Here is a 17,194-nt window from a genome sequence, read left to right on the forward strand (position 1 = left end):
TAAAAACAGCCCTAGTCCCCCAAATTCTTCTTCTGCTATTTTAAATCTCACACATTATTTTCTTTTCAAAGGAATTCAATTTCTTGGAGGCAGAACAGCACTAAACTTATTTCTGTTGTCAGCAGACAATCTGAGGCTGTTAGAACAGCCTTCTGTTACTCATTGTTCCCCTCAAATGCTAATGTAGTGCAGCAGAGAAGCCACAAGCTAGCACTCAGAACAAACATTTCTAAGAAAGGGAATTAAGACTTCTAAGTTGATAGAGGGAACCACATTTTACCAACACTTCAAGACAGACTGCTAGGGATTTAAGCAAGGGGAAAATAATATTTTGCTTATTACATGGGTTTTGTCTAAGTTTTGTAGTCTGCTGTTTGGTTTGAAAGGGTCAAAAGAACACGCTCCCCCATCTGTCTTGTAGGTGTTTGGAACATTCATTGTCACTGTGATCTAAAACTGCAGTAGGCACTAGAACTGCAGTGGTTTACTCATCTGAAGTACTCAAATGTTCTTACTGCACAAAGGCTTGCTTAAAAGGGGGTTATATATTTATATGAATCAACAAGGAAAGTGTGTTTTGAAACTCTCATGGGATATGTCTCTGCACATGTGGCACTAATTTCAGGACCTTGAGGACTGTGTTGACAGAAGTATGTAAATGGTCCATTATTTGTAACCCGCAAGTGAGAGTCCTATCGCGTGTTGTTTTCACTTCCATTTTTCCTTATGTAGGTGTCGCTATTTCAGACTTGTTGTTTGTTGGCTGGCTTGAGATTCCCACAGAAATCTTAAAGATCTTAAACTGCCTGAAAAAATTCACCTTGAAAAGTCAAAAGTAAAGGATTTTGGGGGGAGGGGAAGATGGCATTATAGGAAATGGTCTAACGATACTTTGGCATCTTCTATGTTAGGAGAAATTGCTTTGCATGCTTAAACAAAACCAGACAACCTCAAATACCAGCTGGTGTAGTAACTTAATAGCTACTTTTTAGCCAGAGGCGAGTTAAATCGTCAATTCATTAGTATCACCCTGAAATTACATTAATAATAATAGAATTTCAATTAATGGCATTATTTAATTACTCAAGTAAATGTATCCACTGCTATTCACATATGGAAAACAGGAAAGTAATGAAAGACAGGAAGCTTTTGGTGCTAAAATGTACGGGTAAAATGTCTGCTAATGCGGTAATTTTTAATAGGCTTTTAAGTAATTCATATTTAATTTCAAATGCCAATGTTCAAGTAATCAAATGGTTTTCAGAATATCAAGCATAATATGTAAGCTTCTTTTAAAGCTACAGAAGTCAGAAAACAGAAGTCTTTCAGTCTCATTCTAGTGCAGACTGCAGGTTTTAGATAAATTACTTCGAAATGGCAAGCTTGACTAAAATTATGACATTATTGATTCTTTTTCCTGTCAAAGTACTCTTTTGTCATTTACTCAGTTAATAAAGAAGCAATTATGCAGAAAGATATAATGGATTATAAAATAAGAAATCAAGAAAAATATTTTTCTACTTTAGTTTTGCATGTAAAATAGGTGTTAGCATTCAAAGAGGTTTTTTAAAGGTCAGGTTTTTAGGAAGAAAAGCTGCCTGGAATGACTTTGAGAATGTTACTTTTTTGTCCTGTTTTCAGTTTATTTCCTGTTTGACTGTCTTCAGCTGTTTAATATCCTAGCATACTGATAAGGAAGTCTGAAACTCTCATTTCAATCTTTTGTGATAATCAGTGTGGATGCAATCTCCATCCCTTAGATTTCACCTTAACACACAACTCCTCTCATTCACATTGTGATATTTTTAGTAATAAAGGCATCACTTTCTTGGCAACTAAGTATCATAACATGCACTTACAGATGTCTTGAATTTTAGAAGAACGGTGTGTTTCAACAGTTGTCAAATTCTGACAGCTGCTCTTTTTTTTCTTTCTTTCTTTAGTTCTCTTTAGTTTCTTTATTTTTATTATTTTAATAGTGGGCATTTTCTATTCATTCCTTGGACAATTTTGCCCTCTTAAGTGAAAGCAGGATAATGCAGAACTCCCCTGGTGGTCTGCCTGCTCACAATTACACTATACTTTGCAGGACAACATCAAATTAGCAGTTACAGCTGAATCTGCTTGTACTTACAAAGAACTTAAGCATGTTGCTTGTGAGTGAGCAGTTTGGAAGGAAATTTGAAGAAAACTGAAACCTAACGGAACTGAAGCCCACCATATTTCATCTTTGAGTAATTTCAGATATTATTACATGTTTTTAAATTAATCTAAAACTGGTTGTGTTGCCCCCTCTGTGGTATTTGTCATTTCATAAATCAGTTTAAATACAGAAAAATTACAGTAAATACATTTGAACAAAGAAGTTTCTACTGAAGTTCATTTTTGGAGAGATTGTCATCGTTGACTCTGTGTTACACTTAGAGTAACTGAGAATTAGATCTGAAGATGCTGCTACATGTAATAAATCGCTTCTTACCTTTACTTTCTGCTTCACATAATGCAGCGTATAGTAATTAACTGATTTCTGAGAGGATAGTTGTGACTAAAGCAGGAAAGGTTTTAGAATAGGATCATAGGAACAAGATTATTCAGTCTTTAACTAGTTTGTTTCTTTTTATGTCAATAGTTAAAAGTTCATTCAAGGTAGCGGATCATCCCAAACTCTAAGCTGTTTTTTTCCTGCTGTTTTCAAATTGCTGATTTCAGAGCAGCATTTTCTTTACTTTTAGTAATTTCAGTCCTCTTCACGTGCTGATCTCACACAGCAGGCATGTGAAACATGTCTTAGGTTTCTTTGTGAAATCTCGAGGTTGCATATACAGAGATTGTAACTTTCAAAACATTGCAATACAGTACATCGCAAAGATAGGAGCAGACATTCAGAGTTAATATTCTTATTTCAGCCCTCACTTGACACCAATCCCATTATTATTTTTCAAAACAAATCACTAGTTTACCGTTTGGGGTGGAGGGTTGTTTGGGGGGCGGGGGGGTTTGGTTTTTTTGGGGGGGGGGGTTGTTTTTTTTTTTGTTTGAAAGTCAGTTTTCCATATGTTAAAAGATTTTTTTTAAAAGAGGAAGGGAACTTTGTCTTGAATTTTGTATGTTCCGTGCTCATTTTGCAGCAGGAAGGCATTAACCCTAGGGATTACTCAGGGTGCACTTCCCTGAGCATTGAAAAGATGTATAGTTACTATTTTGGTACATGCTGGAATTCCTAATCCATCTACAAGGTCCTGCACAACTTTTTTTTTGTCCTACAGAAATGGCTGTTCCACTGGCTAAAACTATTCCAGTGTTCCCTCAAACCGCATTTTGGGGTTACAGCTCTATTTCCATTGTCATTTACAGTCTTATGATGCCAAGTGGAGCTGCCGGACCTTACTTGGTTAGAAACTCCTGTCTAGGACAAGACAAACTGTACAACAGAGGTTTTGACCCAGCTTCCCTAATGGCTGGGGGGGAAGAAGCTGCAGTCTTCAGCCTTCCAAAGAAAGCTCCAGTTATTCTTCCATCTTGTGGATCTAGTCACTGCAGGCTTTTGATTCGATTCAAAACCACCTGTGCCAAAATACTGCAAACTGTATTTAGCATTATATACCTTTTTTAAAAGTGCTGCTTCCCATGTATGCCCACGAGCCCAGTGAGACTAAAGTTGATCTGACACCTTTTTTTTTTCCTTATAATTATGGGAGCCATTTGCTGAAAAGAAGCCTGAGGTGTGGAACTTCACTCTTGGCAGATGTTTTATACTGTTCTCAAAAGTTATAAACTGTAAGCCAAATTTTGCCATGATGAGGTGTGTGAATAATGTGACTTGTACCTAGCTCCAAACAAACAATAAGACTCCTGTGCAAGATTTCTCCTACAGCCTGATCTTTGCCTTTGTTAGGTGAGAAATTGCTGCCAGGTTGTGAAGACAATTAGTCTTTTCCTTTTTCAGTCCAAGACTTACTCTAAAATCTAACTGCCCTATAGCTGGCTTAGCAAGCTTCCTCCAGAATGTCGACATTAGTGTTGGCCATGATCATTATTTTTAGTTATGATGCACAAAAATCCCCTTGGAAAAAGAAAGAAAAAAATCTAATATTCATTCAGCACATTAGGATAGGCTGCTGAATTGAGGTGCACTAAGAAACCTGCAGGAACTATTTCCTTGTTCATATAGAAATAAAACTTCATCTGGTTCTTACTTTTTGAGATCTTTTTTTTTTCCCAAGAGAAACAATGTGAGTGAGCTGTTTAATCATAATTTTAGTTTTTCAATCAGGCTTTACACATTCTGTCATCTTAATCAAAGAAATCTGTATTGCTTTTCACCCTTTTCAAAGGTAGTGATCTTCCTACCTTTAAAATTCTCTGTGACCATGGCAAACTTTGGAACACAAACCTGAAGTGTGCAATAATAATGTGCTTTTTTAATAAATAAATATATTTGTAAAATCTATTGTGCCTTTCTTGCATCTGTAAGTAGGAGATTAAAAACGATGGGGAGATGGTTCAGAAAGAAAATGTATTATTAATTTAGTGGAAGTAGTTAGATGTTCATCTCCTGCATGGCTCTTAAAATATTTAGTTCTTTAATGATGCTAATATGTTCCTTATAATGAATTACATTCTAGGAGAATCTTTTTCCAACAAGGATTTTGCTTCATTGGAAATATTTGAGACTTCATTAAAAATTAACCGTATCAATTATTTCATTAAAGCAAAGTCTCAATTTTTTTCATTCAGTGTTTTAAACTGCCACAATGTGATTTTATTTGTATTTATTTATTTCAGTGCATAAGAAGAAAATGTTCATATTAAGATTTTTCTACATGAACACATATATTATTGATTTTAAATAACTATGAGAGCCCCTCCTAGCTGCATATTTCATAGTTTTTAATTCCTAAATTCACAAATCAATTTGAAGACATGAATTTCTGTTAAAGTACTACTAGAGTCACTACTAGTGCTGGCTGTTGTTAGTAATATTTGGGACTGCAACAGTCTCCTGGGGCTTTTAATTTATGCAGTTCTGCACTTGCCAAGTCTTCCCAGCTATGTGCATTTGGGTGAAGAAAAATGACCTCAGATGAAAGTTCTCAGAGGCATTACTGAGGACTGGGGGAACCTGCACATGAGGCAGTGAAGAGTGGCTTTTGGGGAGAGCTGATTCACTGCCATGAATGTCGTTGGGACTATCCTTTTGGTCTTGTGATGGCAGACAAGAAATGCAGCTGTGTCAGCTTTGCTAGCTCACTGCTATTAAAAATAGATTAGAAACAAGGTTAAAGTGGAGTATGGCACCTGCACAACTGCCTTACTAGCTATAGCATTGTCCAAAAAAAAAGGACATTGCTTGTCATTTATGTTTATTTTTAGTAAAGCTAGGACTGTCTTCAGTGGAGAAGCATGCTTCCCCCTCCCACCACCCACCAGGTCTGACTGGCTGATGTCCTGCTGTGCAGGAAGTCTGTGGCAGAGCCTAGAGATGAACCTGCATCTCAGCATCTTAACCACAAGCACATCCTTCCTCTTTACTTGCCTTTCAGCTTTAAACAGCATTAATTGGGGTTTTTTTCAGCATTAATGGATTTGTTAAAAAAATTCTGCCTAGTTTAGTAAATAATTTGGATATACTAGGTGGAAAGATAATCTGAGGTTTTGGGGGATTTTGTGACTTTGGGCTAGAAATGAAGGGAGCTTGGTTTCCTGCATTCTTTTCCTGCGTTCCTGCATTCATTATTGTTTCATCTTAAATTAATTCATCCAAATCTCCTCTCCATTCTTAAGCATCCCACACACTGGATTCCATCCTCTAGTGTTGGCAACATCCCTGGATCCACAGTCCCGCCTCTGCAGAATTAGCCTATGTCTGTGGGACAGTTTGCTCAATTCTGTGGTATAATCTGTACAGCTGTTAGCCTGGAATGCTTATCTGATGTTTCCCATACTCATTTTCATCCTAAACCACTTACCAAGTAGGCCAGAAAGAAAATCGATGCACACTGTGCTGTAGTAAACATTTCATCATCGCTTCAAGAAGTTTCTAGTATTGTCTGTAAGTGAAGTGGCAAAGCATTGCATGGTGAATCCTTTCTGAAAGGATTCTGGGATGGGTGAATGGTTGTAGCTCCATCTCAGCTACTTGGGGGTTTTTCTTTTTATTTTAAATTAAAATAGAGGATCTCTATTAGAAGATAATATAGTATATCAGAGTTTTCTAGATGCAGTCCAGTAATAGTTCAGTAATAACATAAAAATAGGTCCAGTCTAGGACCTTGGGTTTTTTTTTTCAGAGTTCATACATGTCAGGATGCAATGAATTTAACATGTATTCGTAACTATTAACATGTTACTAATTGTTTAAGTGGTTTTGAGCAGCGGTTATTGGAAGAGAAGGGTCATTTTTCTAAACAAAAGCAGTGGGATCTTGAACAATTCACAAATTCCAGGTCCAAAAACTAAATTTGATTAGGGAACTGAGTATTTCCACTAATTCTGTGCACAGCCCAACAGCAAAAAGAACTTTTGGCCTCTGTGAAGATCTGTGAGGGCATATCAGGGTCTGCTGTGATGCTCACATTTTAATACTGTGCTTTCCAATATGTACATTTTGGAGCAGAGCAAAGAATCTCTGAGATTAGTTTCCTTACTGTGTCATAGGAAGAAAACAAGCTTTGTGAAAAATACCCTCTCCAGTATGGTTACAAGCTATGTGTGACTAGTTAAACTGATGCGGGACATTCCAGTAGGCTGATGTTAGCTGCTTTTTATTCCTACCATAAAGACTCTCAGATTAAGAGGATATTATTTTATTCAAAATACATTAGTTCGTGGTCACTGAGGGTTGCACCACTTGGTTGTTCTGCAACGTTTTCTTTGTAAAGAAAAACTGTTCTTCCCTACTATTGATTAAAGGCAGGGGGCAGAGAGAGAGGCTGTTCATTGCTCTTAATAGCCCAATTTTTTAAAGTCTCTGGTTGCAGAAGCTACTATTACTTCTAGTTTACTTGACCAAATATCCTGAAGGAACTGCTCTTTTGTTTGTTGACTTGCTGGGTTTTTCTAAGTAAACTTCCAGTCACTGCCCTTTGAAAACAGAGCCCATTTGAGAGGTCTTAATACTGAATCTTGTGGTTACTCTGTCTTTTCCTTAATGCTGTTGCAAATCACTTCATGGGAGAGTAAAAGATGAAGCTAATCAACTAATGCTTCAACATCAAGAATATTAGTTACGTCTTTGAAAGGCAGTGGTTCTCTCTGGCATTTGCCCCTTTTAAGCAGCATTTCATAATTCATGTTCACTCAATGCTTTCAAATAATTATTTGGTATTAGACACTTTTAAACATTCACAGTAGCTATGTAAAATGTAATCCAGCCTGACTTCTCATGTAAGATCTGTTGCAAGCACTTTGCTATGAGGTATAAACTGTGTTTCAGCTTCACTTATTGTCACTTTGACAAATGACATCTTGGAAGAAATTCAGTGCAAATCAAGGTTTGATGCAAATCAAGTACTGAGTTGCAGATTTTGTCTTGGCTATATTTGCTGCGTGCCCAGTAAACTACTACCTTCTAGGCCATTTACAGGAGGGGTAAACTAAGAAAAGGGCTCTGTGGTTGCAGCACGGGAAGCTGTGTACCTCTGCTTTCCCCAGAGATGTGGCTCAGCTGTACCCTGTCGGGCTCAGGGGAGCTCCAGAGGTGCCACACTGGGCCAGCAGCTTTACTGTGTTCCTCTTTGTGATCCTGCTCTCATAGGAGTTTTGGTTTATTTTAGGCCAAAGAGCTGCCAACCTTCAAAGACAATGATTTCATCAACGATGGCCAGAAGATTCATATTGATGAAAATAACAAAAAGATGTTCCTTGAGAAACTCAAAAAGGATGTTGAGGTAAGAATCTGCCTGTTCAGTTACACGTGATTAAAATGTGTGGCAGATTACAGATATCCCAGGAAATCGTCTCTGTATTTCATTAATAAAAACTTGTTTATGAAACTGTAAGCACTGACTGTTTTAAATGAAACACAATTTAAACTTTCAGGAGTTGATCACTGCTTTTGCTGATGTGATAAATGGCTTGCTGCCATAGCTGGTTGCCATTGTTCCTGCCTTGATGATGTGATGTTAAAATGATGGTGCTACTTAGTACTTAAGTGCTTTACAAGCCTAGTACTTCCAAATGCCCCCAAGAAATAGGTGAGTATTGTTAGTTGTCTTTTACAGGTGGAAGTGCACCAGAGCGGAGCCACATATGGACTATATAGAAGATGTAGCATCCCTACTCACAGCCTTACATGTTCTATTTGTTTCATATTACTGATCCAGTTTTAAATCATCATTAGTATCATAAGAGTATAGTGCTTCAGTAATTTGTATATAGCAGTTGGAATAATTGTTTTAGTGTAGTCTTTCATCTAAATTTATAATTGGCTGAATATAATCAATACTTAATAAAAACATTTTAATATATGAATTTAATTTAATATTTTCTTATAATGTCTTTAGGTCAGCAAATGAAAATAAATATTGGGCAGACTAGTTCACACAGCTTGAAATTTCCATCACTGAAAATACTATCACTGAAAATGCTGTCACTAAACAAAATATTTTGTAGCCCTTATACCCAAAGCCTAAAATCTGGTGGGTTTTTTTTGGAAGAGACCAGAATGTGCCTGTGACTTGATGAGCCTTTCAGCTATCAATATCAAAATGGCTCTGTGAATTTCCTTGCATGGTTCTTCAGATCTGCCTCTCACTAGTTGCACAAAAAAAGTACTGTAACTCTAACCAATAATTTGCTTTTAAGCAAATCTAATTTCCCATGATAGTGGCAATGAGAAATGTATGGTGATGATAATTATTAAAACATAAATATTTTGTGAAATATCAATGTGTGTTTATTTTATATTTAAGATACTGTGCTGGAAAACTGCTCTACTGATGTCACAGCTCTAGAGATGAGTTCATTTGGGTTAAAGTTTTGTGTTCTTTTAACATGTACTGCTGTTGCTGAATAATGCTTTTATGGTAAGCAGGTTGCAGACAATATTTTAAGTATGTGCAAGGCATGTGGAAGATAACTTTATTACCCCAGAAAGAGTGTCTGATCTTTATCATTTACTGGGTTGTGAATATAATGGCAGACTCCAGATCATGTCCAGAGAGGCTGTCTTTTTATGGACTTGAAATTTATATAGCATTGTTAAATATCCATGTAAACCACTATTGTGAAGGGATCTGGCACTTGATTTTAACAATAGCAAGCTGTTCTTTAACTTTGTGTTTCTTTTATTGCTTCTTCTGGCCTTGTTAGGTAACTGATAGTATATACTTTGTACCCAACGTTTAAACGCATTTCACTGCAACGAAATGTACAACACTTAACATGTGATTATCTTATCACACAGTATTTATGATTAAGCATATTATGCAGCAGTATGCCAAATCATATGACCTTATATGTGTTCTTGTTTGTCATTAAGTTTGTTTCTGTATTTCTCTGATAACTGAGTTTTATGTCCCCTTCCTTGTGTTCAAACAAATATCTATTACTGCTGGTTTGATGTCCTCATCTATTTTCATGCCTCCTCATTCCACTGAAAATACCCTGAGAAAAAGCATATTAAGGGCACTTTTTTCCATTTTAAATCAGATGACCTTTTCCTTGTGCTGATCTCCCCAAGTCCTTTTTTCTGTCAACAGAAGAGCCATTCTCTTCTAATTTGTAGTTCGCTCTTTTTCCCAAGAGTCTGTTCTCTTCAGTGCTTTTTTTGTATGATTATGGGTAGATCTTTTCTCCTGTCTCTCTCGGTATTTATCAAGTACCTAATGATGCACCTGGAGTCCTTCCACTCCATTGCCTCTGTCATCTGTTCTTCTTGTGTGTATCATTGTACATCATCTCTTCAAACTTGGATCTCTTCTAGTCTTGTGAAGAGTCTTCTGATTTATTACATTGAAATTATTAAAAACCAATTTCTTCTTAAAACCTCTTCTCAATCTCACAGTATTCCTTCTGGCACTTGACTTTGTAGTCACTTTGTTATCTCTGATTCCTTTTCTCAGAATCAGGGTTTTGACAAACTGTAGTTTTTCATTTCTTAGTATTTTATGGTGATCTCTTTCCTCACCAACACTGTTCCAAAGTCTAGTTTAATTTCTTTTTCTGGTTTGCTCTAACTTCCTTTTTATATCCATTTAGAGTCTCTCAAATTTGAAGTTATTTGTATTTACAGCCTCTTTCTCTGCATACCATAAGTAAGGGCTCCACAAGTTTAAAATTGCAGTATTGCTTTTAGGCTGCAGCACAGCTTTGCCCTTCCTACCTCTCATCCCCTTGAACTGTTTACCCATCTTCATGCTTTTTATGCCTTCCTTATTTCCTTCCTTCTTTCTTAGCTTTCTGCATTACCCTGTTCCCATCAACTGAAGTAACACTTGTCTAAACATAAAGTGTATTCATCTTTCAGTTTTCTATGAACTCCCATCCTCAACCTTGATTCAAAACCACCCTTTCATTCATATTCATGTTTTGCTTACATGATTTAAATTGTGAGCCTTAAATTGTAAGTGAAGACAATGTATCATCATTTCACATCTTCATGGTGTAAAACTTCACTACTTTCCACTGCAAGAATATTTAAACACTCTTTCACGATTCTTTAATAAGGCTTAGAAGGATGTGAGAGGGCAGATTTAGCACCAGATTGTAGCACGCCACACACCTGATAGCAAAGACACTGATCTGGAAGCTGTGTGGTGACAGGATGCCTTGACGTAAACATTAAACAGGCATGGTAGTCATTGGCTTGCACAGGCATTGGTCCTCACTACAGGAAAAGTGATTTTTTTCCCTGAAGATTTTGAGGGAGTGGGCTACAGCTCTTTGGGAACATAAGTTGCAGGTGACCTATGTGCTGTTACTACATCTTAACAAATTCAAGTATCACTCTGATAGCTGTATCACTTCATCCTCCCTTTTGTTTTTCCTTAAAAGTGCCTGGTTTTTTTTGACTCATGGCATCTCTGTGTAACTTCTCCTGTTCATAAGTGGAGCTTAGATTTTTCAGTGATATTGATAAATTGCTTATCACTTTCTAGTTCCTTGCTCAGTTAAAACTCATGGACTACAGCTTGCTGGTTGGAATTCATGACGTTGAAAGAGCTGAACAGGAAGAAGTAGAGTGTGAAGAGAATGATGGAGAAGAAGAAGGTGAAAGCGATGGGACCCACCCCATTGGAACCCCTCCAGACAGTCCAGGAAACACACTGAACAGCTCATTGCCTTTGGCTCCAGGGGAATTTGATCCAGCTATTGATGTTTATGGAATAAAATCCCATGAAAGTAAGCAGTAATAAATATTTTTACATTAACATGTTTTGATTCTTGTACCAGAATCCTAAAGTCTTTGTGACCACATAAAGGTAAACTGCAAAATACAAATTCACTCTGCAAAAGAGGAAATATGTTGCTTTTGGGAGAGCAGAAAGCATAAGGTATCTATAATGCTCAGCACTGTTACAAACATATTTCCTAAATATTGTGATATGTGGGGTTGTAGTCAAATATTCACCTACTTCACTATCAAATTGTATACTGGCTTGGCTATTCACTTACAGCATTTCTCAGTTAATTCATCCCTTCAAGGAAATCTAGTATCCATAACTGTTCTTTTCCTAGCAGATCAGATAACACTGAAAACAGTTTAAAAAGAATTAGAAAAACAGCATTCCAAGTTAGATTTCACTTTTTTGGTTGCTTTTTTGAAAATTTCTGCTCTCATACCAAATTTCTGTCTTGCAGCTAAGAAAGGTCATCATAAGAAGCCTGAAAGTAGATTTTGGGTTAATGTGTAAAACTAAGTATAACTCATTACTTGTGTCTGTTCAAGAGAGGAAAGTTCTCTCTTCTTTTTTTTCCCCCCCAACCATTTACATGGATAAATGTATGCTTTTATTAATAAAAAATATCTATGATCATGTTTGTTGACACAGTTTTTCCACAAAGGAAGATGAAATCCACATTACTTTAAGTGAGCAATAATTTCTATAAGCTGGTGGCTTATTTTACACTCATTTGGGGAGTTTTGCATTATAAATGAGTGCAGTTGAAAGTCACTGAAGGACAGCTTTAGCCTGTGGTCTTCGCAGATCTGTGATTCTGACTGACATTAACCTGTCTTAGCTGCTGATTGAGCCTTATAAAGTCATCTTTGTTAGAAGAACTCATTATTAAGATGTCTCAAAAGTCATTCTTACTGCCACGTGCTTGCCATTTACAGATGCACCTAGGAAGGAAGTATACTTTATGGCCATTATTGACATTCTTACTCATTATGATGCAAAAAAGAAAGCTGCCCATGCTGCAAAAACGGTAAAGCATGGGGTAAGTACCTGGGTTGTTTTTTTTCTTCTGATTCTGTTTATACTTCTGCATTTTTGTTTAGTGCACTGATATAGCACAGTTCAGGAAATCAGTGAAAAGGGAAATAGTTTTTTTTTTAGTTTTCTTTTAGTTAAATATGTAATACAGGAGTACAGAGTAACTGCTGCACGTTACATACCGAGAGTGGAACTCCCTTTTCAGCTTTATTCATAGCATTCTTACCCATACGGAACTCTAGTGAGATGCCTTTTTAGGACTTTTTCCTAAGTCTGTGAGAAACACCTTATTTTTGCAAACAAAGCTGTTCACCAGACACTTGTATTTGTATACAGTGCTGTGAAAACTGTTGTGAATCTTATTTCAGATGCAAGACCCTAGTGAGGATTTTGTTATGTGGTACAGCCTGTCGAAAGTTAGTTCTTCAGCATATAATGTGGCTCACTTTGAAGGACTTCTTAAAAAATAGTCCAGTTTGCAAAATTAAGCATCATGTACATATTAAATACTTGGGGACCATTCAGTGAAGGCATCTCTTTGCCATGAATTTCTTTATTTTGACTGAAATGGCTGCATATCAGCAGACACCAAAGAAGCATGGTGAAGTAGCCCAGTCTTCCACAACTGTGATTTATAGCTACTATTATCTCTCCTATAGTGATTTATGGTTCAAATTTCATAAACTGTTAAAAAAGAGCATAATCATTCACAATGCTAAATCCCTCCTTTGTCTGTTTAAAGGATCAAGGCACTGGGGGAAAAGTCTGTTAAGCAAAGGACTCAGGGATTTGTAGTTTACAGTAGAGTGCAATGCAGATTGCTCAGCCGTAAACTGCACAGACCTGTAGAAAGTGGATTTTGTCTCTAAAAAAGGCACTCATCATTCCCTCTGCTCTCAGAGCAGCTGAAAGTTGGTGTAGACCATACACAGGCATTATCTGGCAATTATTAATGAACTTTGAATGTGGCAGACTAAAAACTCACAGTTCTGGCTAGAAATATGTTGTGAATAACCACTGTGATTATTAAAGCTGACTGTGATTAGAACTTACAACAGAACGTTGGTTTCTTACAGCCATTTTGTTTATTTCACTATCTCCATCCTGAGCCATCTGACACCAAAGTTTGTTCATTAATTGCATGCATGCATTTTTCTCCTTTTGTAAAACAGGAAAAATACAAATTAAAATGTGGCTAAGGCTCTGAAAAACTTGAATAAAAATATGAATGAAATTATGATTTCATTGAAATAGCAGTTGTACAGCTTATTTAGTGACTCCAGATTTAAATGCATATGTGTTGAAAAAATGTTATTGTTGCCATATATTTCAAACCAGGTTATTTAGTATTCACATAGCAATATACATTACACATATGTTGACACACCAGATCTGAGTATGATAATTTAGTCTTCTCTCTACAAAGGCACAGACCAGAATCTGTTAATGAATCAGTGTGTAGTGTGGTTAAGAATGCAGTAGAAATTTTATAGGAGACTGAAGTACAATGAAAGCAAAGAGAAGTTAGTTTCAAAACTGGAAGGTGAGAGTCCTACATTTATGGTGGTGAGTACACTGTACTCATGTGAAGCCTAAAAAGACATCATGCTTGAGGGCCATTACAATTTGTGTTTCCAGTATCTGATTCTAAGACTGAACATATAATCCATTGAGTAAGTAATGCTATCAGTAACAAAGCACGAAGTAAAACACTGATTCTTCCTTCTTTCCCCTCCCGTTCTCTGTATAGGCTGGTGCGGAAATTTCCACAGTTAATCCTGAACAGTATTCAAAGCGCTTCTTGGACTTTATTGCCAACATCTTGACGTAACCTATCACGTTACAGGGGACAGACACGAGACCTGGGGACAGCAGCATTGGCGACAAGTGTAGGGAGAACAAGGAACTCAGAGAAGCGCTCATCTTGCAGAAAGCAACCCCTTTGTTTACATCTGCTGGCAAAGATGACTGAAGTGGGGTGGAGTACTTGCTTTAACAGCTGCCTGATATTCCCAGCATAGTGCTAGCTATTTCTGACTCTTGTGTGTGTGCAAAAAAAACAAGTTAAAATAAATTAAATAAATAGAACAGCTTACTCAGAGTGCACTGTGACAGTCATACTCTGATGCTACCAGCTGAAATGGAATAAATGAGCAAAGAAGTGGGGGTGGAGAAGAGTAAATGCATGTTAAATCTACAATATTGCTATCAAATTGTAAACTGTGGATCAGTTTATTTTTGAACTAAAGAGATACATGGCAGTATTCTTCATGATGATAATAATGAAAACCTTACTGCGAATGTCACACCCTGCACACTGGCACTCCTTAACAAAGCAGCTGCAACAGCCCTTGGTGCTGGAGGCTTTTCCCATTTGGTTCCTAGCAGTTGGGTTTTTTCCTTTCTCTTCTGGTTTTGTCTTCTTTTCAGCACATTGCATCAGGAAGTTCAGCCTCTTGGACATCGGAGAGCCAGCATCTCTTACCTTACAAAGAGCTAATGAAATTCATGCTATGTGTACATTTTTGCTACAGTAAACTTACGTTAAGGGAAAACTTTGCTTATTTCACTTTGTTACCTGAAGTTTTCATTTGTTTTATATTCTTGCAATACAGGAACTAATAGTGTTGTAAGGGGGGAATAAAGCTTATCTGAAGAAGCGCATAGTTTTGGGCAATAGTAGCTTCATCTTTCACCAGTCCTGAAAGATGTGCACACTGATAGAAATTCCATTCCCTTGATAATTTACTGGGAATTTGAAGTTTAAATGCTTATGTTGTACTGTTGAAACAGCGGTATTTTATGATAGATTATCCCTCGAAAAATGAACCCTGAATTTTACTGTTTACATTATTAGGAAAGCAGGGATACTTCTGAATTTCAGAGCCGTGTACAATATATGACTTTTGAGTTTACATGTAAAGTTATTTTGCAGTACAAATGAAGTAATGTTTGTCATCTTCCAAGGTGTAATGTGCAGTAGTGTACTAAAGTGAATGTCTCACCTCTGTGATAGACTCTTTTACAATAAAATGAGGAAGGATATTTCAGAGGGATTTTTCCCAAGGTCGTGTTTTAGCATCAAAATGACCTGTCCTACCATTTACAGAAGTTTGATTGTATAGTACATTGCCTAAAATTGTGCTGATCATATTTAACTTGTTTGAAATTTTTAAACAACATTGTATTTCTTTTCTTCTTGTATTTTTCCCTGAAAGACTCCATGCTTGAAAGAGACAACTTTACATATGCTTCAAAGTCTCTCTACTTATACACTGTGCTAAAGCTGTGCCTTTAAAATTTCTTGATTGAAATTGTTAGATTTTGTAGGCAACGTAAGAGAAGTCAAACCCTCCCCATCGTGGTTTATAACTCAGATCAGGAGTGCCAGCATGCCTTTTCCATAACTAATGTCAGTGCTGTTAAGCCTGCAACTGTGCATAACGTACGTAGTGGTTTACTTCAAGGAGCCTATACAATAGCAACCTGTTACACTCTTTTCAGTGGCCAAAGGCAATACTGTCCCTGTTGCTGTGTACTAATTTTTTTCTCCTTTCCCCAACCTTTCCTACAGGATTTTTTGTTACGTTTGACTTAGTGATGTCTGCAGCACTGTAATGTATGTGTTTACTTTTGTATTGTATGTATTTAAATAAGTTGGTACTGTGGCTTGATATTTTTTTGTCCTCTCCCTCTATACCCCAGTTCTCTACATTCTTGCCCACGTTTTGTTTTCTGAAGCATGCTGTGGCTTCGTGAAGTATGAGGCCAGAGGGAGACCCTGAGGTAAAAATGAGTACATATTTGGAGTACATACTTGAGTACATATTTAATTGCGGCCAACCAGTGTACATTTTTAGACAATTTTAGACATTTACAGCAAAGCATTCTTTTTGTCTGTGTATCAGTTCTGTCACTCATTCTTGTTGATAAACTGTTTATTTGGACAGGGCAAGGAAGACTCATTATTGTATATGTTAGTGCTTAGATTACACTCCAAACATGAGCAAGGCTTTATAAAATAAAGCACTTTGATGACTCACTAGGTAAATCCTTTGTTCTTGTCTTTCAGCTGTGGGTTTGATCACTTACAGATGAATTTTGGGTGCTAAAATGAATGTGTAGCCGATATCGCAAAGGAAGAAATGAGAAGAAACTTGAGACTTTTTTTATTAGATTTTCCCCTGCTTGTTCCATGCTTACTTTAATTGGCTTGAAACAGTTAGCCTTTGGGGTTTGGGGTTTAGGCTGTGCTCTCTCAGACCAAATACTGAGGTTTGTAATTGATGATTCTATGGACTAAATCCTAGTATTACTACAAAAACAGGAAGATCGTCCGCAGTAGTTAACTGAGACTAGCAGAACTTTGCTCATGTGTGATCTTACACTAAATAATCTTACACTAAAACAGTTATTTAGAAAGTATTTGGGAATAAGCCTGAACAATTCATGGGGAGGAGGGGGGGACTTTCTGTCCTAGAATATTGAGGCTTTGATTGTCAGGGCTTGCAGCACATGATACAGCCTGTGCCTCACATCATGGGCAAATAGCAGAAAAGTGTCTTTTTGTCTTTATTCTAACTTTTCATCTTCTTAATACATTTGTCTCAGTTCCTCTCAGTTATTGCACAGATGTAGCAAGGCAATATTTCCAGCAATATTTTTACCTGTAAAATACACATGACAATTAATGATAAAGTAGGCATTCCCCACAGGGAAGATGGTTGAGGAGCTATTCTATTAACAGTAGGTTAGGGTTCTTAATTACTTACTTAATGATATCTCTAGTGTTAATTTAAGCCTGCCCTTCACAT

General features: G+C 36.9%; 1 protein-coding gene across 1 annotated transcript in view; it reads left to right on the top strand.

Annotated features, from left to right (window-relative positions):
• PIP4K2A (phosphatidylinositol-5-phosphate 4-kinase type 2 alpha) overlaps nt 1-16,431 on the top strand; it is a 112,723-nt gene extending 96,292 nt beyond the window's left edge. The window contains exons 7-10 of the mRNA XM_005152970.2: nt 7,776-7,889; nt 11,100-11,343; nt 12,281-12,384; nt 14,131-16,431. Of these exons, the coding sequence (XP_005153027.1) occupies nt 7,776-7,889; nt 11,100-11,343; nt 12,281-12,384; nt 14,131-14,211 (543 nt within the window). The 3' untranslated portion in view covers nt 14,212-16,431. The remainder of the gene's footprint in view (nt 1-7,775; nt 7,890-11,099; nt 11,344-12,280; nt 12,385-14,130) is intronic.
• The last annotated feature ends 763 nt before the right edge of the window (nt 16,432-17,194 follow it).

Source organism: Melopsittacus undulatus, chromosome 1 (assembly GCF_012275295.1).
Source record: "Melopsittacus undulatus isolate bMelUnd1 chromosome 1, bMelUnd1.mat.Z, whole genome shotgun sequence".
NCBI classification, from domain to species: Eukaryota; Metazoa; Chordata; class Aves; order Psittaciformes; family Psittaculidae; genus Melopsittacus; species Melopsittacus undulatus.